The sequence below is a fragment of the Pteropus vampyrus genome, unplaced genomic scaffold, assembly GCF_000151845.1.
Source record: "Pteropus vampyrus isolate Shadow unplaced genomic scaffold, Pvam_2.0 Scaffold16, whole genome shotgun sequence".
NCBI lineage: Eukaryota > Metazoa > Chordata > Mammalia > Chiroptera > Pteropodidae > Pteropus > Pteropus vampyrus.
Genome location: NW_011888797.1, coordinates 160,511 through 184,999, shown reverse-complemented (window position 1 = coordinate 184,999; position 24,489 = coordinate 160,511). Strand labels below are relative to the sequence as shown.

The window sequence follows — 24,489 nt, the reverse complement described above, 5'->3', positions numbered from 1 at the left end:
GAGGTGAGCAGTGTCATGCGGTTGTTGCCACTATGACTGCTTTATCATCCCTATGAGAGGAAATAGAATGTGGTTCAAGTTCACAGGTGGTCTGACTTGGTGCAGGAATCAAGCCTAGCAGAGCTACGTGATGGGTTGACTGCATGTCCCTAAGTTAATGTCTACAGACAGCATTTGCCATCTTGGCTTAAGAGAAATTTCACAGTAGAAAGTTCAACTCTTTGCTTAGTACTTGGAGTAAAGGTATTGGGGTTCCAGGATAAAAGAAAAGCTGGGTGTTCTAAAATTCAACTGAGCAGATGTTAGAACTGACATCCAAGGTGAAAACTGAGGAGCCTAAACAAATTCTTGGCCAAGTAGATGGCCAGCCTGCCGGGACGTGGAGGTGAGCCATGGTAACACCTGCAAACAGGGCCTGGATTTTGCCTGGAAAACAGTTTCCAGCCTTCTCTGCCAAAGAATGAAGAGGCACTCAGAACTCCAAACTGACAGATAAAGAATGAATGAGATTATTTCGAGCTAGAAGATTTTTCTCTTGCTTTTAATTATCAAAATGGAAAAGCTCGTTATTTTTATGATTATAAAATTATTCATCTTCATTTGAATAAAGTCCAAAACATACAGAGAGGTACAGAAAAGACAAAAAATCATCCACGATCTCAACACCCAGTGATAACCACTAGTAACATTTTAGTATATAATATTCTTGTTTTCTATGCACATAGGCAGATGTCATCTATGTTTGTATATATGCATATATTTTCACTTGCAGTCTTTTAACTAGTTTTTTTTTTTAAACGACTTAATTTTCATTTTAAATGGCTGCCTAGTGTTCCACTGCAAGGATCTATGTAATTAATTAGTCTGCTATCAATGAAAACTTTAAACACTATAATGAATATTCTCGCAAACATGCCATTGAACCCTTGAGCCAAAAAGATTTTCAAACCAGGAGTTTCCAGCGCAAAAAAAAAAAAAAAAAAAATCTAGTGAAACACCAGTTAATATAAATTAGTTATCTGGGTGGTCAGGGCTTTTTCTAGGGGACAGATTGCCCACGGTCCATGCGGCAGTTTTCCTGACACCAAAGTGATGAGTACGATGAGTACAACCTGTGACTAGGATGCAAGAAGACAGTGGGGGACAGCTCTTGGTCTCTCCATGAACCTCCCCTGCCCTACATCATTCGGTGAGCACTTCCTGGGCACTCACTGTAGGCCAGGCGTGGGCCAGGCACCAGGGCCTCAGTCCCTGACACATGGGCATAGTTCAGCAAACATCGCTGTTGACATTCACCTGTGATCCTGGCTGCCTAAAGGGACCCGCAGTAAATACAAGCTACCTACACTTGTCTGCAGTTTGCATAAGAAAAACAATTTTGCATCCCTGATTACAATTAGGATCTATCCTTAAAATGGAATGACTCCTCGGCTTCCTCTAAGGTAGCAATTCTTAATCCACATATTAAAATCTCTGGGGGGCGGGGCAGGGAGAGCAGGGCTTCAGAGATCATGATGTGCCCCTTGGGCAGTTGTCCCCATTGAATTAGGACTCCCTGACTCCATCCTAAAGAGCATCTGCTGGAGAGCGAGTGTCGCCTGCATCCCTCACATCATCCTCACACCACCAAAGGGGCCTCCACAGGGTGATAATGCCAGTGTTGGTACTTCATGTCAAGGGACACAAGGGACACCTTTCACCTGGAGACTGCCTCTCCTTCGGTCCTGGCATAAGTCTCAAGCAAATTGCATGACCATTAGGTATCCTCACTCCAGCCAAGATGCATCAATCACCCAGAAGCTTCCATATTTAATGTTTTTAAGCTTTTGGTTTCCTAACAGTTTACAGAAGTCTTTTACATTAAGTACAGTTTTAAGGTGTAGCGGTCGAGAGGGCAGCCTATCAGAACACCAGGTGCTGGCTTTGTGAGCAAGTTAGTTAACTTTTCTAAGCTTAATTACCTCACCTGCAAAACAGGACTACTCATAGCCCCACAGCACAGAGTGGTCCGAATTAAATGAGAGGTCACGTAGAGCATATGGCGTGGTGCGTGGAGCATAGTAAATAATAAATGTTAACTGGTACTGTCATTGGGTTAACTGTTATTCTGAGTGATTCTCAAAAAAAAAAAAATCCAGTGAGGTGTGTACTGCATATGCTATTATCCCTGGTTTAATTTAAGAAAACCGAGGCTGAGAGCTCTTCCCAGTATTTCTCTTCTCCCACACCCGCACCAAACACCCACACATGCACGCACACAGGCCACATTCTTTCATTGGTGGTCAATGTGAGGTAGGAAATACTCAAGGCCAATTGCCTTACATGTGATTCTAAAAAGAGACTCATGCTGGAAAGGCAGGTGTGTTCCAATAAGTGAGGAGAGGCAGAAGGTTCCAAGGTCACAGACAGATGCTGGGTTGAAGCATTTGAGCATTTGAGACAGGTGAGATAATAGAGGTAAAACTCCGTGAGTTTAAATTTATGCCTAATCGGGGTTAAGATCATGAGATCACGGTTATACCGACTTAAAAGGACACTCCAGCTCTGTGGTTTGGGCTGGCATGTGTGACCTGAATGCTTACAGTGACCTGTGCCCAGGATGGCTCGAGGAATCAGCTACGTCTCCATGGCCAGGCTGGCGTGGTAGCCCCAGGATGGGCCTCCTGCCACCACATCCTGTTCATCCCAGTGCTGGGGCTGATTCTCCCTCCTGCTGCCTGAATGAGGGTCCAGCCAGCCTTCTTTGGCATCGCACAGCGCTCCAGTTATCTGTGGCTGCCTAATATACCACCCCAAAACTTGATGGCATAAAACAACACCCATTTTAGTGTATTTACGATTCTGAGACTGGAATTTGGGCAGAACACGGCAGTTCTGTTCTTCTTTGCTCAACACTATCCAGGGCCTCTGCTGGGGGGTGCTCAGATCACTGCAGATGCTGGGACAGCTGGGCTGGGGCCATCTGTCTGAGCCTTGGGTCCTCTCCATGTGGCATCTCCTGGAGCTCGAATGTCAAGGATGACTCCTTCACTCCATAACTGGAGCCTGAGCTGGAGGGTGGCTGCAAATGCATTTTCTCTCCAGGCAGCTTCTCCCCGTGGCCAGCTCGGACATCCTCGTAGCACAGTCATCTCAGGGTGGTCACACTTTTTACACATGGCTGGTTCCCCTCGCAATAAGTGTAGTACAGGAGACCCAGGTGGAAGCTGCAAGACTCCTTGCAATCTAATCGTAGAAATCCCAGCATGTCATTTCTGTTACGTTCTACTATCGAGAACGTCATTAAAACCAATCCTGATTCAAGGGGGTCAACAGGGAACACAGCATAGGGAGGGGTGAATTGACGGCAGCCATCCTGGAGCTACCACATACAGATAGAGTTGAGAACAGGAGTCCTGAGTCACAAATATTGGTTCATATTTCAGCTTGGTAACTTTCTAGCTCTGTGATGTCAGGCAAGTTACTTAACCTCTCTGAGCCTCAATTTCCTTATCTATAAAGTGAGGATAATGATCTTCTACTGCAAATGGTTATGGTAAGACTTAAATGAGATACATTTAGTGCTTGGCACAAGGCCTAACACCTATCGAGTCTTCACTTTATAGCAGGTGTGCTACCTATAGTAATAACTTAGTAGTATTACTCCAGTTTGTCACTTGGCTTTTCATTCATTCAGCAAGCATCTCCTGCAGTATGTCAGGCAGTTTCAAACACTAGCCTCCCCACAGCACAAGTATAATATATTGAAAGTAGAGACGAGTTAGGCTTTCGGGTTTTTTGAGAGGCATCACTGGCTATTCAATGCCAGCCAGCATCGCTGGGGTCAGCAAGCCTGGCTCAAGGAAGGAAGCAAGGGCTTGTCACTTAAGCCTCTCTGATATTGCAGTGTTATCTTTGGCCTTGTCCCAGTAGAGTCTCCTGCTCCCACAATAACAACTCTCCTCCCATTTTAAATAGTTGGGCTGTGACTAAGGAGAGGCAGAAGAAAAGAACCATCCTGCCCTGTTTAAACATGTGTCCTCTGACAAGTGTCTGTGCCCCTCGGGGCCCTGGTGTGTTGGTAGCACAGCACTCAGGTGCAGAAACCCCATCAGCTGATGTGTGTCTTACGCCCACGGGCTCTCCCTGACATCTAGAATCGATACCTCAAATATTGAAGTGACAAAGTATAAGGAAGGTAACAATGTCCAACTCCTTACTACACGTAATCATAAAAGAAGAACTCTGCAAAGCATTTTAAAATGAAATGGCAGGCAAGACTTCAAGGAGAACGCAAGCCAGACTAGGAGAGGCCACTTGGCAGGGAACCTCAGTCCCACATTCTGGTCTCTGTGTCTTATTTGAGCAGTTTTCTAACACCAGGAACTAATTAAAAATGAAGGGGCAGAGCTTTCAACCCAGTACCTTTCAAAACCTTTAGGCTTCTTATAATAGTCATGTGAAAAATCTCACTTGCTTAAATGAGCATCTTTGACTTTAAGACACTGGAGCTTTAAGTAAGTCTCACTTTCAGGAACTTGTTTTTAGGTTAATGATAAAGGAATTCACACTCATTAAGCTCCACTTTTTCAGCATCTAAAAGCTGCACAGTGTAGAATCACTGAATCTGTCAACTTTTTCTTAGTCCAGTTGCCCACTCAGAGCATAAAGATCTGCTACATATTCCTGACAGATGGACGTCAACCGTCTCCACGGTCATGATGACCAAGAGCCCACAAGTTCATGTGGAGACTGCAGAAGCCAGGAGCCCCAGTCCGCCTTCCAGAGGGGCCCCATCGTGCCCTGGGAGGCAAAGCTGACGATGACGTGAGTGCTGAGTGTAGGCAGTGGCAGGGCTCAGCCCTCTTTGTTCAGTGATGGCCAGAGCTGTCTGCCAGCCCTCCTCCACCATCATTTGTTGGTGCATTACTCACTTACTAGTCTGACTCATCCTCGGAGGCAAACATGAGCTCAGTGTTCATTGCAGGAAGTGCTCGGCTGTGTGAGGTTCATTGTCTCCAGCGAACATACATCTGCCTTGTGGGGCCATCATGTCTCAACAAGTAGCTGGAAGGCGGAGAAGACACATCCTCTGTCAAACTGACTCTCGTGCTCAGAGGCATTTTCCCATTTGGGTCTAAGACCATGTCAGTCAGTCATTGATCTGAAATCTGGTTGGTCCAGAAACCTGTGGGCCTCTCCCCCATGTCCTCGGAAACCTATCCTGCATCTTTTGCTCTGTCTTCATCAAGTGGGATCAGTCCCAAACAGTTCGCCTCAGGATCATGGGGCTTAAGCTATTTCGTGTGCTTGACCAGGGTGGAGAGGGGCAGGGAGAGAGGGCAGAGGTGGACAGCCAGCGTGAGAATGCTCTTTCCATAGTTTTGAAAAACTACGAACAGACATTCTAGTGACATTCATCAGAATGAAAACTTGGGACAGATCTCGCCTGCTGTCTGTGACCAGTAGGCATCCACCTTGAATGAAGGCGATGTTGTCAAGACCCCACCTCTTTGGGGTCAGACAGTGTCATGTTTTCTCCGTGAGAGAAGACAGGGTGGAGCTCTGCTTGGAAAAGAAGGCAGAAATGAAGGTACATATCTGGAGAGGAGAAAAGAAAGCTAGAAGTCATCTCGAGGGGGGCGATTGAAGGTCTGAAGACAACCTTTCTCCCAGGCGCTGCTTGGCACGGCATTCAGGCCTAACAGAATCTCCTGTCTCTTGCTGATTTGATGATAAAATATGGAGTGGACCCACAGGGAGAACAAACGCCTCAAGAAATAGATGGATAATTGGCTCTGTTTGCAGGCTCGCTGCTGTAACTGTGAGACACCACACCAGCATGACTAATGCCTCTCCCCTCTGCCGAAATTAGATTTTGATTGTGTTTCAGAGATATTCACTGAATCACAGATGTTTGAGGTAAAAAGACCCAAACTTCTGAAGAACACCTCCCGTGGAGTGTGTGGGATTGTTCTCACAGGCACGACTCCCAGGACTCAGCATCAGACCCAGAGTAACCCCTTCCCTCCCAAGGCCCAGGAAGCAAACCAGCTGCCCATGGGGGGCTCTGAATGGGGTGGACTCCTGGGCCAGGAAGTGGGGGCCCTGCTCCCCACGGGGATTCGGCTCCTTAATATGGCTACAAGCATGTCACATCAGTGACTCATGCTTTGTATAGACCCTAAGTTGGACCTGGAGTGTCCTGTTCTTCACAGGTTCCCCCTGACTCACTGCCACATCCGCTGGTCCTCACTGGTTCAGCTTCCACAGGGTCCCTCAGCCACTGGACTCTGCGATCTGCGGGGTACGTAGTCAACGCTTTCTCGTTCCTCTTGCAGAACCTGGCCTACGAAATCATCCTAACACTGGGACAGGCATTTGAAGTCGCTTACCAGCTCGCACTACAAGCAAGAAAAGGGGGCCATTCCTCCACACTCCCAGAAAGCTTTGAAAACAAACCCTCCAAGCCCATCCCCAAGCCCCGCGTTAGCATTCGCAAGTCAGTGGTAAGTAGAAAAGACACAGAGGTTCTGAAAACTGTGAGCGGGCGGGAAAGGGGCTGCTCGCCGGGCCCCTGCGGGATGTGGGTGCCAGTGAGAATCCAGGGCCTGCCCTTCCTGCTCTTGTCTTTGGCCGCCTCCCAGCACATGTCCATCATCCTCTCAGCCCAGTGCCTGAAAAGCATGGGGAACCTTCTGCCTCTACCTGGAGGCTCCCAAGAACATTTCACTTTCTCTGTCACCTGTAGCAGCCCTGTGAGGGGGACTGTGCACTGCTACTGTCTTTGATGACTCTTTTCTGAAGGTCCCAGCTTGGGACCGACTATGCCCCCTGAGGCTTTGGCTGCCATCCCACCAGAGGGCAAAGCTTCTCACAAGCCCCCGGCCAGTAGAGAGTCTGGCAGAGGCTCATGGGAAGGCATCCCTGGGCCCAGCTAGAGAAAGCTGCATGCACAGGCTGTGGGAAGGCCAGAGCCGGGGCCCCGGTGCCTGGCCCCGCTGTGCCGTCTCCCAGCTGCCTGCCAGCTGCCTGCCGAGGCTTCCTACAGAGTGGTGACTGAGCCCAAGGTGCTGCCCCTCCTTTTCGTCATCTGCCTTCCTCCAGGAATTTCCTCCCACGAGCTCTGCAGACATCCTGTCTTAACAAACTTCCATGACTTCAAAGCGGCCTCCTCTGGTAGCAGCAATACGCAAAAGCCGGAGCGTTCCCAGCCAGCCTCCCGTCTGGTTTCAGCTCGGGCCGCCTGCCATGTGGCATCCTAGAACCGCTGGGACTTGGGGCAGGCAGGCATCCCCCGGATGCAGCTTTTGGGCCCACATATCCTTCCATCTGTAACTCTCTCCTCCTCCCAGCCAACCCCTGTCCCCAGGGTCATGGGGGAGGTGTAGGATTTTTAAGAGAGGCACCTTCCTTTGTGACCGTGTGGCTCCTTGTTGACAATCATCTCTTTGGCCTCTACCGTCACCATTCCTGGCAACTTCAGCATCCATGGGACCTCTCTGTTCCTTGCCGGCTCACTCCCGGGACCTTTCCTCCACCCCAGCCCAGCTGTTCACACCCAAGTATGTCACCCCTCATCGCTGGTCATCACTAGCAACTGCACGTCCCCTGAAAATCTTTCCTTCAGACACCATGCCGCTTCCCACCTGAGCACCTAACCAGCTCCGTTGGTTCCCAGTCCTGACGCACTCCCAGAACTCTAGACTTACATGTTCGAATTCTTCTTCGGGATTATTTAACAGATGTCTGAAACTTAGTATGTCCAGAATAGAATTCTTGATTTTCCCCTCAAAGCTGTCTCTATCTCTCTTTCTCTCTCTCTATCTCTCTTTCTCTCTCTCTCTCTCTCTCTCTCTCCCGCCCTCTCTCTCTCTCTCTCAGTAAAGACATAACCATTCACCATGTTGTTCAGGCTATAATTCTAGAAGTCATTCTTGATTCCTGTCTTCCCTCAACCCTGTATCTGACCCATGAGCGGATTCCATCCACTCAACCCCTAATATCTCGGATCTGTCCACGCCTCTCCACTTCCTGTCACTCTTGTCATCCCAGCTTCCACCACTGCGGTAGTACACCTCCTAACAGACTCCCTTCCTCCACACAGCACCTGGGCATCTTCTCCAAACAGATCAGTCATGGCACCACTGCCCCAAGCACCTGAAACCTAATTTCCCACCCCGCTCCTCTGACACCCAGGCCTTCCTGTTCCTGGAACAGACAAAGCTCACTCCTACCTGAGGCCTTTGTGCCACCCATCCCCTTCACCTGGCACCGTGATTTCTGCACAGAGGGTTCCAGCTTATCATTCAGGTCTCAGGTACATGACAAGGCTTCTTCTGGACCACCCCATCTGAGGCAGACGCCTAGTCACACTCAAGCATCTCACTCACTTTGAATTCTGTGTAGCATTTATTAATGGGGATTTGTTTATCGTCTGCCTTTACCCACAAAATGTAAATTAAGTGCCCAGGAATTTTCAGAATACTTTTGCGATTTCTCTAAGATTACTATATTCATTCTCACGCGAGCTGGATAAACCTTTTCATGGCAAGTGCCTCCATCCGATGTCACCCTGGTCCCCATAGACTTTTGCCAGAAGAGCACTAAGGGTTGGGTGCCATGCAGGCTGCAGAAGCCTTCGCTGAGAAATGTGAAAATATGCAGCAAATAATGCTGACGTGCTTTAACCGCCTCAAAAGCCCATCCCCATCAACCGGCGTCCACATCCCATTTCCCTCGACCCTGGTTGTTTATTGCTCAGAGATATTCCATGGTTCCTAAGAACAGGTGAAGCCCTCTCCACAGCCTTCTGGAGAAACAACCAAATCACGTTGGAAGGCGGCTCCAGGGCTCTCTGCGGAAGAGAAATGGGAGAGGCCATCCTGCAGCCACCTTGCCCCGCGTCCCCGAGCAGCGCAGGGGGCGGGGCCAGGGGCAGATGTGCAAACATCAAAGGACGAAGCAGCGGTTTGGTGAAGAGCTCGCCCCAGGCCCCTCCTGAGAGCTCGCGGCTCCAGCCTTACCTGGAATGACCTGTTCGTATGCACAGGGGCTGAAATGGTTTTCACCGTGTTATATAGATCAGCTTGGTTTGGTTCAAGGCTCAGCCTGACCTGGCCCTGCTCACCTCTTCACCTTCAGTTGTCTCCCCTCCTGTCTCCCCCTCTGCGAACTGACTGCAGGTCCCCAAACAGCCACTTTCCCTTCTCTTGAGGACTTTGGACATGCTGTTCCCCATCTTCTTGCCTTCACTAGGCAAACTCTTGCTTGTCCTCCAGCTCTCTGTTGAGATATTACCTCATTCTTTTAATAATATCTATTCAACAAGTATTTACCATGTGCCTCCTATTTACTGGGAGCTTTTCTGAGTTCAGGCGAAATAGTAGTGAACAGAACAGACAGAACCCCGCCTTCATGAGCATACATTGTGGTGGAGGATGAACAAATAAACAAATATGATATGTGGCATATGCGTGTGCCGTGAGGATTGTAAAGAATAATAGGAGGAGAGCAGGAAAGCTGGGTGGTATTTTGTATGGGCACACAGGTGAGGAGGTGATGTTTGAGCCACACCCTGAGTGACATTAGGGCATAAAGCATGCAGGTGTCTGGGGAAGAGCATCCAGCAGGGCACTGGTGAGAACAGAGGCCCTGAGGGTGGACCTGGAATTCAGGCTGTGACAAGGAGGTGGTTGTGGCTGGAGCACAGAAAGGCAGGCAGGGCCAGCTCGGGTCCCCTTGAAGACTTTGTTTATTCTGACTGTGACGGAAACCATTGGAGGCTTGAGAATCAGGGAGTAGCATAACTTGAAGCTCCCCTGGCTCCCTGACGTGGGGTCAGAGCCTTCCTGTGTGCCCACAGAGCACCCTACTTTCCCCCTCCTATCCCACAACTCCATATTGAAGTGTTTTTGTGTGCGTTCCCCATCTGTATACCCAAGAGCAAGGGCTGTGATTCATTCACTGTCCGGTCTCCGGGGCCTTGCACACAGTCCACATGCAATAAATGTGATAAAAAAATAAAAATAAAAATAAAAATAAAAAAAACAATTCTTGCAGCCAACATCCCTGAAGTCCTACCAGGCAGAGTGTTGGTCTCCAGGTAGTGTTAGGAAGCATGCTTGCACCCTAATACAGGTACCACATAACAGGCATCAGCCTTTCTCTTTTAAAGCAGATTGACCCATCTGAGCAAAAGACTCTGGCCAATCTGCCGTGGATTGTGGAGCCGGGACAGGAAGCCAAGAGGGGAATTAATACCAAGTATGAGACCACGATCTTCTGATCCTCGCCGTCCTCCCATCCTCGCGGTGCCTTGCACGCCGAGCAGTCCGGAGCAGGTTTCCCTTCCCGCCTCCGTTTCCACCCAGCCCAGGAGGAAGACTGCTCTGTTTGTGTGGCCTTGTCACAGGCGAAAGGCCGCTGGCCATTCCTGGGGACGTTCTTTCTGCACCAGAGACAGAAAGTGCAACCAAGACTCTCCAGCCGTAACCCCTGAGAGGCACGAGCTGAGATTTTCGCTGACTCCCGACTCCCCTCCCTGCCACCACCCAAGGTATTTCTAACAACTCGGCCCCAACACTTGCTTCACTGTAGTTGGGGATAACACCTTAAAAAAAAAAAAAAGTACAGGGGATCTCTAATACTGCCTAAATGTATCAAAATCTTGGGTTTTTCACTGTCAGCAGTTTTAAAGGTAGAATCAGAACAGAACAACCCCCATAAAACATCTGTAAAATCATTACATCACTGAGTATCATTTCCTACAACAGGACAGAAACCACCGCCGTGGTTGCCAGGAAATCCTGTTACCCAATTTCTATATTTGTGGATTTTATATGTAATCAACTCTGTCAGACAAAGAAAACCTTTACATCTGTGGACTGATTCAAAATTTACGAATGATTTAAAACAGAGGAATTTATTATGCACAGAAAAATGTGTCTTGTTATTAAATATTTTTACTAAAAGAATGTTTCATTAATGCATTGATAAGAAAACTAGGTTCGTTGTGAGGGATGTTTCTGGTTTCCTTTCAAATAACTAAATTTCTACTGCTACTACCAAGAGAACTGACTTGGGCGAGGCAAAGTACCAATGACACTCACCAGAGCAGGAGGTCCAGGCAGGCAGACTGGCGTCCAACCCAGAGCACTGACGCAGCCATCAGTCTGCAAAGATTGTTTTTTAAATCTTCACAGCGTTTTAAAGAACACGTTAAAAAAAAATCTAGGGCTCCTGCTGTCAAGATTTCTGTCATGGAAACCTTGTTTGAGAAAGATGTTAATAAAATCCTGTTGCAAAAATTTTTTTTCTAGAAAAAATAAATACAAAAAAAAAAAAAAGAGATTCCAAAGTAATAAAACTCTTTTCTTGAAACAAAAAAAATAAATGTTTGCTTACTATTTGATTAAATAAAATTTACTTACATTTCTTTAAGGCATTTTAATTTTTTTAATGTCTCTGTGGAGTATTTGTATGATAAATACCATAATGTATATTTATGTAGAATCAAATTATATAAACAGTACCAATATCATTATAGAAAAAAATAACATTTTAATGTATATTGTTCTAACCAATCATATTGTGAATCATTTTGAAGTTCATTATAGCTATATTGATAAATCGTGGGATTGTCTGAATGTTGTTTTTTTTTATTAACCAATATTATTTTAAACCTGAGATTATCAGTTATATTCATCAGTTGGTGAGTTTGAGAGGATAACTAAATTTTATTTCAAACTGACAAATGTATATGGTTTTAGTTCAGTGTTGAAGAATTTTAATACAATATTAAATTACTTGAACTGAGCAGTTCCTTGTATATATTTTGCCTATTCACTGTTGATATGTATGTAGTAAATGAAGAGTAAAATAACACATATATGGTACCAAAAGGAAATTGTATAGGAGCAAAGTAAAGAGTTGCTTTGCTAAAACAGAAACATATGTGTAAATATGCTTGGGCTTCCAGTTATAAATTTTGTAATTTTTGTCATTATTTATATCCTATAAAAAAAAAAAGCACACAAAATAAAAAGGATATTGTACAGCCGCTGGTGCTTGGCATTGTTCTGTGAGCACCTTCCTGCCTCCATATGGGAACAGAACCAAAGAATCGGCCTTCTCATCATTCATAGCTCAAGGGATCTTTTAGTTGGCAAAATTATTGAGAAAATTTGCTCATTTCCATGTTCAACCAGTCTGAGAAAGATACAATGGCTTTTAAAGCTTGAATGTCAGCCAGAAAGCCCCCATTATCTTTGTTGAAATATTAAAGTGGGCTGTAAGGAGGAACTGCCAGAACAAATTTCTAAAAGAAGAAGGACCACCAAATTGGACCACTTTCACAGGACAACATAGATGGCAGTTTGGGGGGAAAAATCTGCATGTTTGTCTTAGCTCAGTCTCCCATAGACTGGGAGGATTAAACATCAAATTTATTTCTCACGGTTTTGTTGGCTGGTAAGTCCAAGATCAAGGTGCTAGCAAAGTGCGTTTCATTCTAAAGCCTTTTCTCTTGGCTTATAGGCAGCTGTCATCTTGCTGTGTGCTCACATGACCTCTTTGTGTGTGTGTACAAGTGAAGGGTGAGGGAGCAGCCAGCTCTCTGATGTCTCTTCTAATAAGGGCACTAATGCCATCTGAGGGCCCCACCCTCGTGACCCCCATCTAACCCTAATTATCTCTCAAAGGCCCATCTCCAAGTACCATCGCATTAGAGATTTAGAATTTCGAAGGGATACAAACAGTCCATAACAAAATCCATCAATGCTTTCATTTTTCATAAAACACATGTGCCAGCTGTGAGCTGAGTGATAACAAGGCCATGTTAGAAACATACTGGGAAGATCAACGATTCACATCCATATCCTGTGACTTTCAGAAGATCTCCCTGCTGCCAGATCCAAGTCTGTTGTTACTCTCCCAGACACACACCAAAGCATACTTGGGGTGCATCCAACCTGACATACAGAGGCCCAAGACTTTGAACCCCAAAGAGCTAAAACCAGGCTGAGATGAGGTGACATTCCCAGAGGCGGAAGTGCAGGTTTCCCGAAGGAAGGTTTGGGCTGGTAATGCTTTGGCCTCTTTTAATCTTTGCTAACTACCAGAAGGTCAGCAGTCCTCTTATTTGTTATCTCTGTGGACCAAATGCTTGTGTGTATCAGTTATGGTCCCAGCACAAAGCAGATAGCACACTCCGATTAGGATAATTTAAGAGTTTAGTAAGTAAAATACTTACATAGGTGTTGGCAGTAGGTAGAGAACTAGAGGAGTGGAGTAGTATCCCTGGGCTAGTGATGGCCTGAGTCTAATGGAAAAGGAGAAGGCTGCCTGCAGGGAGCTGCCAGACAGGTTGGAGGACGTGGCCAGGTGCAGGGGCTCTCAGTGAGGAAGCCAGGGATCCAAATACCCTGATCTCACGCTCCGCTTTCCATCCTGCATTGCCCCATCCTGCATGAACCCACGGAAGCCAGAGGGTAAGGAGCCCACCCGTACAGTCTACGCAGGGCAGCCTCCAGTCACCAATCAGGGCAGGGAAGCAGGAGGAGCAGATCTGGGAGGCAAACAGAAGAGAACCAGCCCACATATTGAAGAAGGGATTTGCAGCTAATTTTCGTGGGTAAATCTGTCAGATTGGTAATTGCAATATCCACGAGGGTGGGGAATCCTTGAATGTTAATATTCCAAAAAGCCTTCAATCACTCCATTAATTTTTTTCTTCTTAAATTATATTTTATGATAAATTTGGGCAGATGAACCCTATGAAAATTACGCTTAGTCAGTTCATTAATAAGTCATGGAAGTGATTTTTCTCAAGGCATATCAGATTTTCTGCTGGAATACTTGGCAATATTGCTGGTACACATAATGGCTGGATATGATGGGGCAGAAGAAAGATTTAGATAAAGAATACAAGGCCCAGTTCTCAAAAATCAATAAAAATTCACACTTGGACCAAGTAACATTGTTTCTAAGCTATTTCTAAAAAGAAATGAAAATTTGATAAGTGGGCTAGCTTCCAGAGTTCTTCCACAGAATTGGAATATTATGACCATGTTCACAAGTCTATATGGAATAAAGCATTTTCTTTAAGACAGTAAGTTTTTTAGTTCTCTTTTTATACAGTTATAAACATGTCCTTAAGATAAAATTGGGTAACCTGCCAACACAGGCCAGCAGAGTCCAGCTACAACAAGGCTCCCTCGTGCTACCCCATACTCTATTCCAGTCTCCCCCACAACCAGCCAACACCACACCCATTTACTGCTATCTGTGCAAACATACAAACGGACCCAGGCATCTGCCTGCCCCAGCAACACAGTCCTGCTTCCCACAGAAACCAGTTCCGAGCAGGCAGAGAATTTCCTTAGCGTGTTGCCCAATCACCTTCCGGCACACTGTGAGATTCCCTAAGTACCCAAGAACCAGAACTTATTTTTCCGGATGTAATTAATTAGTCTTAAGACTTTGGTGCTGACTTGGGGAGTGCCAGTTCTACTTAACTGTTTCCTGTCTTCATCTCAAGGCAATGTGCTGAGAACTCACTCTGTGCTCAGTATGGCACCATTTTATCTAGAGTTACTTAGGCAAAGATGATCCTTCCCACCCAAAGATGATCACGCTCTGTGTGTAACTCGGAGAATCATAGCTACAAATTATCGCCAACATCGTTTTTGTTTTTCTCTCCAAAACCCCAGAGCTCTATGTTAGTAAAAGCTGCACAGGCATTTAACTTTCCAAAAGTAGTCAACGGCCGGTGATGCAAAGATTTACACATGCATCAGACTGAAATAGAGAGTCTCCATGTAATGTTTTCAGTGGGGTCACCCCAGCTAAAGGTGGCAGCTGAGTTTTTCTCAGGGGTCATTGCTTGGTTCAGGCAGCCAAGGAGCACATGGGTCGCATAATGGACTTCATGAACACAGTGAGGCTAAATGTGCATCTTCCAAGACCTGCCATTTAGGAAACGTCTAAATTAGGTTTCAGTGCACAGTAAGAGCAAGCTAAGAGAGAGCCACTTTTACAGCCAAAGTCAGCTTGCAACATGATAATAAAAGCCGTTCAAAGCAATCCATATTCAGTACTCAATTTAATTGTCCTCTGGATATTTCAGTGACTCAATCAAGCATCCCAACAGCTGCTCCCCAGGGAGCCAGCCTCTCTCTCTCTCTCTCTCTCTCTCTCTCTCTCTCTCTCTCTCTCTCTCTCTCACCACCTCTTGTCAATAAGACACGTGAGGAGGGAAGTCAAGACGCCTCCACGTAAGAAGCAACCTCAGCTGTTTTCTGACATTTGAGAACCTGCTTTCTCCCTGCTTCTCAAACCTGCATGCTCAGTTTTCTGAGGAAAAAACAAACAAACAAACATGTACTAAGTGTTGAGACAGGAGAGATTCAGTAATTCCATTGTAGCAGGCCATTTCTGGGCTCTGGGGGTTGGGGGTGGGGGAAGGGTGCAAACTCAGATGCCCTTGGGGCCACATGAGTGAAGGGAGAGCTGTGATGATCCACAGAACACCTGTCTTACCTCAAAGGGCAGCTGATACTTACTCAGTTCCAGCTGATTGTGACTGAGCAGAAAGGAAGACCTTGGGTCAATAGATTTTCTAAGAAATCAGGATTTTTTTTTTGCAAAATCACCAGATTTTCAAATGCTGCCAACAAATTCAGTTTTTAAAAAATTAGTGTGGACCAAACAAAGCTCATCTGTGGGCTAGGTGTGGTCCATGCGTCACTTGAGACTTTCTGAGATTCCGCAGTCTCAATAGCCTCACAGCTAGATGTCCAATTACTTATCAGAGGAGGGACAGTGTCTATGGCTGGGGTGAGGGGATGGAAGAGGCAGGGACGCACAGTAACTGACATTTGTTGAACTAATCTTACACACCAGGTCAGTTTGTGGGAGTATCAGGAACTGAATTCAGAGGCTAAAAGCAAAAAACAGAAATAACTATCTCTTAAACAGGGAGGGGTTGAATTTTTTCTAATGTAACATGAACTTCAGAGATACTACTGGGCTGGAATTATACCTCCATAGTTGTCATTAAAATCCCAAGCTCCTTCTATATTTTTACTCTGCCATCCTTAGCATGTAGCATCCATCTGCAAGATCACCTGATGACCACAAAATGGCTGCTGGAGCATCATCCAGCACATACACATTCCAGGCAGGAAAAAGGAGAGTCAGGACCAAAGGGCTCCTCTTCTCAACTGAGTAAAGGAAACTATTAGGAGCTTCTCTTGAAGCTTCGGCCTACAATGTCTGCTTACATCTCATTGGCCACTCCTAAACAGGGAGTTAAAATTAAGTGTATGGAAAGTACCTAGCACAGGGCCTGGCACATAAAAGACCCATAAAAAATAGTAGCTCTCCTTTCCTTCCTCCCAAAAAGGATTTATGTCCCAAAAAGTTACTTGACAGAGTGGCGCAAAGAAATCCAAGGTGAAGGGTTTAGAATCCCTGCTAACTAAAGATAAATCAGAAATGCGAAACACAGATCCCACCGGCTTCTCCAGCTGCTGAAACCCATGCTGTGACCCTCTAGATTGCTGTTCACCTGCCCTGAAACCAAGAAGACTCCACTTCCAATTGCATCTGATACTCAACTTGTAGCCCAGTGCGTGTGGTCTTTCTATAAAGACAATAAAATCAGATTTGGATTCTGGCCCCGGCTTTGTCACTGATTTAACTGCCTGGCATGTAGTTCTGCCTCTCTGTGAAGATAAAGGGCTGGGCAGTACCTCGAGCGGGATAGTAATGAAGATCTGAATGGATGAATTGAATGTTCGCTCCAGCTCCTCAGAACAGCCACCTTGTTCCTACGCAGGCGTCTTCATGTCCTCACTCACCTGCTGCATGTTTTACGATTTGATCAGTTGCTCAAACCACCAGGCACAAATGCTCAGGCCTGGAACGCTCCCTCTAGTTACTTACTCTAGCCCTGGGTGATGGGAAATCACAGAGGCAGATTTTCCTCTTCACTTCTGTGTGATAAGCAGTATTCCCAGTTCTGAGGGCCTGACCTCATAAACGAATTTATGATGAATACCAACAACCCATTTTCCTGAATCATAATTGAAATGAAAATTTCCCAACTTTTGGTCTCCTCACAACATCGTCTGATTCAGAAGTCGCTGTTGATCCCGAATGACTTCAAAGGCTGGTCTCTGATGAGTCCCAGGTTTGACACAAATTCTTCTGTCCCTTCCACGTGAATATTCACAACTACACAACAATTCTGCGGTTAAACTCATAGCCCCACAGCAGCTGATTTCCTAATCCAGGCATTTTAATAACTGTATAGTATATGTGTAGTCTTAAAGGGAGGAGGTATGGGCAAGGAAATCTATTCAAGTGACAATCTTCAGAGACTAAGAATCATTAGAAAGTCATTGTCTCCTTCTCTAAAGGTCAATAAGTAAATTATGATAACATAAAACATTTATTGAGGAACAGATCGCCATACTTGCCAACTTAAACACTCCAGGGATATGTTTATTCATTTCATGTAATTTGTAAGTAAATCTTTTCTACCTAAGTTTTACTTTTCCCTAATGATGCTTCACAATAAAATGCCAAACTGAAACAGAAAGATAACGAAAATGCCAGTCACGGCCTCATGATATCCTAGCGCACAGGGAGAACACAGAATGTGCTATGGGCACGTGGGCATACGGGGGTTTCTTCCCATCATTCACAAATATTTATTGAGGCTCAAACCGAAGCCAGGCTTACGTTAGATTCTGCTGTAAAAGACACAGACCTGGCTTTCATGGAGCTTCTGATCTAATGAGAGACTCCAATAAGTTAACAATGCAGGGCAATAAAAGCCACGTCAGAGAAAAGAGGGTGCTACGAGAGGGCAGGGCAGAACTTCAGCAGAAGGGTCGTCTCAAAGAATATATGAAGGATAAGAAGGACTAGGAGAAATGGAAACCAGGCAGGAGAGGGGCGGTATAGAAGGCAGAACACTGTATACAAAGCCACAGATGCAAGAAAGCACATAGCAGGTCCAGGGGTTTAAAAAGAAGCGATATGACTAAGATGAGCACTTTAGAAAAATCATGCAGAGGGGCAGGACCATTGCCAGGCAGAAGATGATGGAACCCAAATAACACCAAGCAACGTTCACTGAGCACTTTCTTGATCCAAACAGTGAGATAAGTGCTTCATGAGCATTATCTTATTAAATCCTTACAATAACCCTGATTAGTGGGGACCGATAATCATTTCACAGATAAGACAACTACTGATATTTTCTTACTTTTTTATCTTTGTCCTCAATCACCCCGACAACTAAAATGTATTTACTTATTCTTTAGCGGCTGCTTAAAAGGGTGTTTGGCACGTAATATTCAAGGCATATGGGAGATAGATAGGTGGCTGAGAGAACAAACAAATAAAGGAACTTTACCCAAGATCACACTGAGTGAAGGAACCCATGCCCATTGCACTTACTACAATGACCATACTATCTTGCAATTTGAGTCTTTGCTGGTCCTTCTCAATCCCCTGTGCTGGTCTCTCATCTCACCAACCTCCAGACTGCCCAGGATTCAGTCCTCCTGTCTTATCTATCTACATCCATTTCGTTGCTGACCTCATTTGGTCCTGTGGTTTTAAATACCATCGATTCACTGATGACTCTCAGGTTTCTATCTCCATCAGAGATTTTTCTCATGAAGGACAGACTCTTTTATCCAACCACCTACTCAACATCCCCACTTGGATGCCTAACAGCCATCTCAAACCTTCTATGTCCCAAATCCTGCTCCTTTCATTGTCTTCACCTCAGTTAATGGCAACTCTACTCTTCTGGTTGCTTAAGCCAAAGAGGCCAAAACCTTAGTATCATTCTTGACTCGTCTCTCTCACAAACTTTATCCAATCCATCAGCAAATCCTATTAATGCTTATCTTCAAAATATACCCAGAATCCAACTTGTTCCAACCTCTACTGCTGCCACCCTAATCTGGACACCTTCATTTTGCCCAGATTACTGCAAAAGCTTCTCACTGGTCTCCCTGCTCCTGCCCTTGCCTGTCCCCCTTTCAGTTGATTTTCAGTTGGTTCCCACTGCCAGACTGATCAAGTTAAAGCCTGTCAGATCGCTCTACTACTGAGACCCTTCCACTAGCTCCTGGAGCCCTCCCTCAGTGTTCTCTAGCCACACCAGCTCTTCGCCGGTTCTGAAAAGAGCAACCCATCGCACTTTCGAGTCTTTGCACTTGCTGTACTATCCCTTGGGAATGCTCCCTAGATACCTGCCTGACCCACTCCCTCACCTTACAGGTCTTTACTCAAGCGTCATCTTCTCAATGAGCAATTCTATCTAAAACCGTAACCGTCTCCCTCCCCATTTACACATACCAATGAATACACTATAGAGTTTACTTATTTCCTTTTTGTCTGCTTCTCCCTGGCCCCCAACTGCAATAGGAGAAGGACTCTGTTTTGCTCACTGCTATATCCCCAATACCTACAAAAATGCTAGGGACATGGTAGATCTCAATAAATATTAACTGAATAAAAGAATAAATAAGTGAATTCTCTTTATAGGATCTTCTCCATGCTAGCCATACCAGGCAGCAATCATCAGAGCAAACTGAGGAGACAAAGAAAATTTTGTTAGAACTGAATTACACATAGGTGATAAAGTATTAATAGAAAAGTTGATGGATTTAGTTTGAAGAATCTTTCACATTTGTTTTCTAATCAACAAAGAACAAACAAGGAGTCAAACAATCTGAAAATGTTTTTTATAATATTTTAGAAATTTTATTTTATAAAATTTTTAATTCATGTATTAAAATGAAAACTGAGGCAAAAAAACATTTAAAGTATTTTATAAATACAAAAGTAACAGTTTTCAAAACATATAAAACACATACAATGTAAAAAAAATCTATACAAAATGCAATTTCCAATACAAAAACAAAGCAGGAGAAAATGCTTAAAAAATGCTCATCTACAAGGACAAAACATTTTGATTTAGTCCTTATTATGGTAACAAAAATTTTTGAATTTTGGTTATTTTTTCATATGAGAACCACATCTGTTATTAATTTATCATCATTTCCCTCAACATTTCAGGAAAAATGTTTAGATTTAAGCTGTAATTAAGGTTGTTAATGAGAAGGTCAAAAAAGCTAGTTATTGATATTGATATGCTTTTTCCTGTCAAAAGTTATCTTTTCTGACTGACCTTGGAGGGAGGAAGGGAAAAAGAGATAAAAGGAAGGGAGACAGATTGGTTGGAGGGTTAAAGGTGACATCTTCCAGAATCATGATGACTTCTGATACTGTGGAGAAAACAACAGAGAATTCTCTTGAAATTCACTAAAATAGCATTGACAATGCCATGTATCTAAAAGTAAATGGAATTAGAAGGAACTGATTTTATTATTATTTTATTTTTCTTAGAAAAATTCTGTTGTTAAAACTTATTATTAAAAGTGGCTCCTCAAATAATTTGATTTACTAACATCTAACTGTGACAAATTGCTTTAAAAAAAAAAGAAAAAAGTGAAGATTAAGAAAGGTCAAGTTCAGTCAAGTAAAAAATCTGGTATGTAAAAAAACCAGAGAGCAGGATAGTGCCCAATAAGAGACTGACAATGCGGGTCCAGTTATAGCACAGGGCTGCCATCGGCTACCGAGGAAAGGGTAGGCCAAGAAAATCTACATAACACACATAATTTTTGCTTCACAGTAAGAACTTTTGAAAATCAAGACTGACTGACCTAGAAAATTAAAGGAAATGATGCAAAATGTGCACATAGACACAATACTTTAAAAGTAAATCTAAGGGTGCAAACGAGCTCCAAGATTGTATTTGAGAGAATTATACCCTCTTGGGGTAAGTGTGGCTCAGACAGCAGGCCACACTGCTACTCTGAAGGCACAGCCCATATATTGACAGCATTAAATACATATTTCCTTTGAATTATTCTCATTAATCATGTCAACCAATTTGAACGTATCAAGAGAGAATTTTACCAACAGTATAACAAGGTATGTATTTACATTTTCATTTGCATCTTAAGTACAAACTGTTAACAATAACGATGATGATTATGAAAAACAAGATTAAAGGTGTGTTCATTTGGGAAAAAGCTACATTAGTTATTCATCCAACCACAAACACTTCTGTAAAGAATGCAATATTGCAAAACAATTCACAGCTTTATAAAAAGATGAAGTACAGGGCTCATTACATTTTTTTTTTTCCAATTCAAAATTAAAAAGAGTTTGACTTACATTCATGCTTAACTATTTTACTCTAAAATCCGTAAAATATATAAAATACCAAGATTATCAACAGTCACATATGTTTTGAAGTCAGGGGACACATGTATTTTCTTAAGGTTGGTTCCATTTGTGTAGAAGGTCTGTGAGCATTCCCCAGTGACAACATTCCACCACTGTTCAGAGAAAAATAAATTTCTCATTAGATTGATCATTACACTGTGTGACAACCTGCAGTGCCAGCTAGATCCTTCGTCCTATCTTCTCTTTACTTCCAAACAGCAGGAAAGAAGTCTAAGGTTTAATGCTGAATATAGTATTAACAACCTGGTCAGCCTTTCCTGATTAACCCTGGTGACTACCTCTCAGTTACCCCTTACCTAACTCCACTTAAGGGGTTCTGGAGAAAAGTGCAGCCTACTGAGAGCTGCAGACACAAGGCTACATGACGTCCATCATGGCCAAGGCTGGACTGAACTGTCCTGTCTGCATGTCTTTCTCAGTGGAATGGACAGAAGAATGCCCTTCCTTCTCTAAAAATTCCCTTTTGTAGACACAAACTGGTACTGTGGCAGACACCGAGACTATTCGTAATATGGGCTACAGCAACGGTCCCCAACCTTTTTGGCACCAGGGACCAGTGCTCCTATGAGAATCTAATGCCTGATGATCTGAGGTGGAGCTGAGGCAGTGATGCTAGTGCTGGGGAGCGGCTGCAAATACAGATGAAGCTTCACTCCCTCGACTGCCACTCACTCCTGCTGTGCGGCCTGGTTCCTAACAGACCAGGAACCAGTACTGATCCACAGCCTGGAGGCTGGAGATCCCTGGGTTAAAGGACAGAATGTCCTTGCTCCTGGATCTTCCCCATTCAGCAGGAGTAATTCAAGCACCCATGACCAAGTTTCTTTCTAAAATACCCTAAATATTTATCTGCTAAATATTGAACATTTCAAATGTAGCAAGTGCTCTAAGTCCTTCCTTTCTCCTCCCAATTACTGAAATTATAACAATATTTAATTCATTTGCCAAATGGAGATCATAAAGCTACCTATATATCTTACAGTTAAAATGAGGCCAAAAGCGAATATAAATGAATACCTTCTGAAAAGGTTCAGGTGTATCATGATTCTGCATTTTATGAACATAATAATGGTAAAATCTGTAAAATCTGTAAAATACCAAGATAACGGTGTCACTCACTTTTGCACCTGGGAAGTGCCTAGCACTCTGCCTTGCACGTATGATTGCGTCAATTATTCATATTCGCTATCAGTCATAACTGGTGAAAGTACACCCCATGGACTCAGTAAACCTCACTGAAGTGACATGTACGAACTTGAAATCTTCCAGAACTGACAACTTTGTCTTGTAAAATAGCGATGTAATTAAGACTACAGAGGACATGTTCTACCTACTTGAGAGAAAACTCAGTTTTCAGGACAAATCATAGAAGTAGTAAGGCCCTTAAGAGAGCAACTGGTCCAACTGCCTCATCTTACAAATAAGGAAACCAGGGTTCGATAGATGAAAGGCCTTGTCACCCAAGGTGACACTGCTAACAAGTGACAAGGGTGGAACAGTTTCCGGCTTCCTAATCTAATGCTCCCACTATTTTCCCTCTGTTAAAACAGACCGCTCTACTTGGAAATACTACACCAGCCACCAATTTGAAAACGGACTAAAAAACAATAATATTAAAGTGGTAGCTAAGACACGGGCTTTTTAGGGAAGTGAAACAGTTCCGTATGATACTACAATGGTGGACACATGTCATTATATATTTGTCAAAATTCACAGAATGAACAACGCAAAGAGTGAACTCTGATGCAAACTATGGACTTTGGGTGATGATGATGTGTCAATGAACCTTCATCAAGTGTAACAAATGTACCGCTCTGGTGAGGGATGCTGATGGCGGGGGAGGCTGTGTACATGTGGGAGTGTATATGAACTCTGTACTTTCTGCTCAATTTTACTGTGAACCTAAAACTGCTCTAAGAAATAAAATGGATTTTTAAAATATAGCAGCTAACATTTACACTCAGGGTACACTATGTGCCACTACAGACAAATGCTTTACATGTATTAATTCCTTTCACTCTCCCAACCGTATGAGGCACAAATTATGTACCCATTTTGCAGATGAGAAAATCAAGGCACAGAGAAGTTAAATAATCTTGCAATTAATAAGATTATTAACTTAACAAAGCTAATGAGTAGCAGTGCCAGCCCTTGAACTCAAGTGTTCTGCCCTAAGACTCGCTCTCCTGACCATTATACTCTGCTTCCTCTAAGTCACGGCAAACCTGCATTTATCACCATGCATTCCATACTTCAAATCCACCTCTCTCCACATGAGTATGAATTAATGTGGATTTCTCGTCATTCTAACAGCATATACTCTGTGTCGTAACACAGGTAAACAGCTAAATCATATTATTTTTTAACTTACAAATAGGACTAATTTTGAAAGTTAAGAGCTTTTTAGCTATTGGATACCTACTTTATCTGACTGACACTCAATTTATACAACTTGGATTCTAAAGTAAACAGACTCAAAAGGCCTATTTTCTTGGAGACTACAGAAGCTGCTCCTTTTTGCTTTTAATATGCTCTGTGCATTGGATAGTGTCATTAACATGCTGGGTAGATGCAGGCTGGGCTATATTATAATCAGTTTAACCATGCCAGCCACCAAAGCAGAGGGAAAAGAAGCCTGATTGTCGCTTAAATATACAGACTGAATATATAAGCTCTAGATTATTTCACCCTTAAGACGTAAACTCTACAGTACAGATATCTATTCTGCTGCTCTATTTCAAGGTTCTCCCAGAACTCTGGAAGTCTGGTCACTGATCTCTACTACATGTTATAAGCCAGACCCACGATTATGGAACAGCCTTCGATAGGGCCCAGAACATCAAATGATGTGATCTCTAGAAGCTTAGTGTCAAAGCTGAGCAGCTAAGTTTTTCCCAGTTAATTCAGATCAAGATTCTCAGCTTCCAACACAAAAACAGCAATGCCGCTCTTCCAAGTAACATCCTCAGAGCAGACTGAGTTTATCTCTACACTAAAGGAGGACAAACAGTGGTAAGTCTCACAATTCCCTAATGACTAAATAAAGGTGTGCCCAAAAAGGAATAGGTTAATGCAACATTTGTAAACAGTGTTTTATTTTAATGCAAACTTGTAATGGGATCATAACATACATCCTCTCGTAGACCTAAAAACTGCCCTCTAATT

At 43.9% G+C, this 24,489-nt stretch overlaps 2 protein-coding genes across 2 annotated transcripts in view; one reads left to right on the top strand and one right to left on the bottom strand.

Moving 5' to 3' along the window:
- The window catches only part of ANKS1B (ankyrin repeat and sterile alpha motif domain containing 1B), an 874,817-nt gene extending 864,138 nt beyond the window's left edge, over nt 1-10,679 (top strand). Inside the window, exons 26-27 of the mRNA XM_023527446.1 lie at nt 6,321-6,488; nt 10,160-10,679. Coding sequence (XP_023383214.1) covers nt 6,321-6,488; nt 10,160-10,267 — 276 coding nt within the window. The 3' untranslated portion in view covers nt 10,268-10,679. The remainder of the gene's footprint in view (nt 1-6,320; nt 6,489-10,159) is intronic.
- Nucleotides 10,680-17,116: 6,437 nt separating this feature from the next.
- The window catches only part of APAF1 (apoptotic peptidase activating factor 1), a gene marked incomplete at its 5' end in the record, with an annotated part of 76,048 nt that continues 68,675 nt past the window's right edge, over nt 17,117-24,489 (bottom strand). The window contains one exon of the mRNA XM_023527445.1: nt 17,117-17,217. Within this exon, the coding sequence (XP_023383213.1) occupies nt 17,117-17,217 (101 nt within the window). The remainder of the gene's footprint in view (nt 17,218-24,489) is intronic.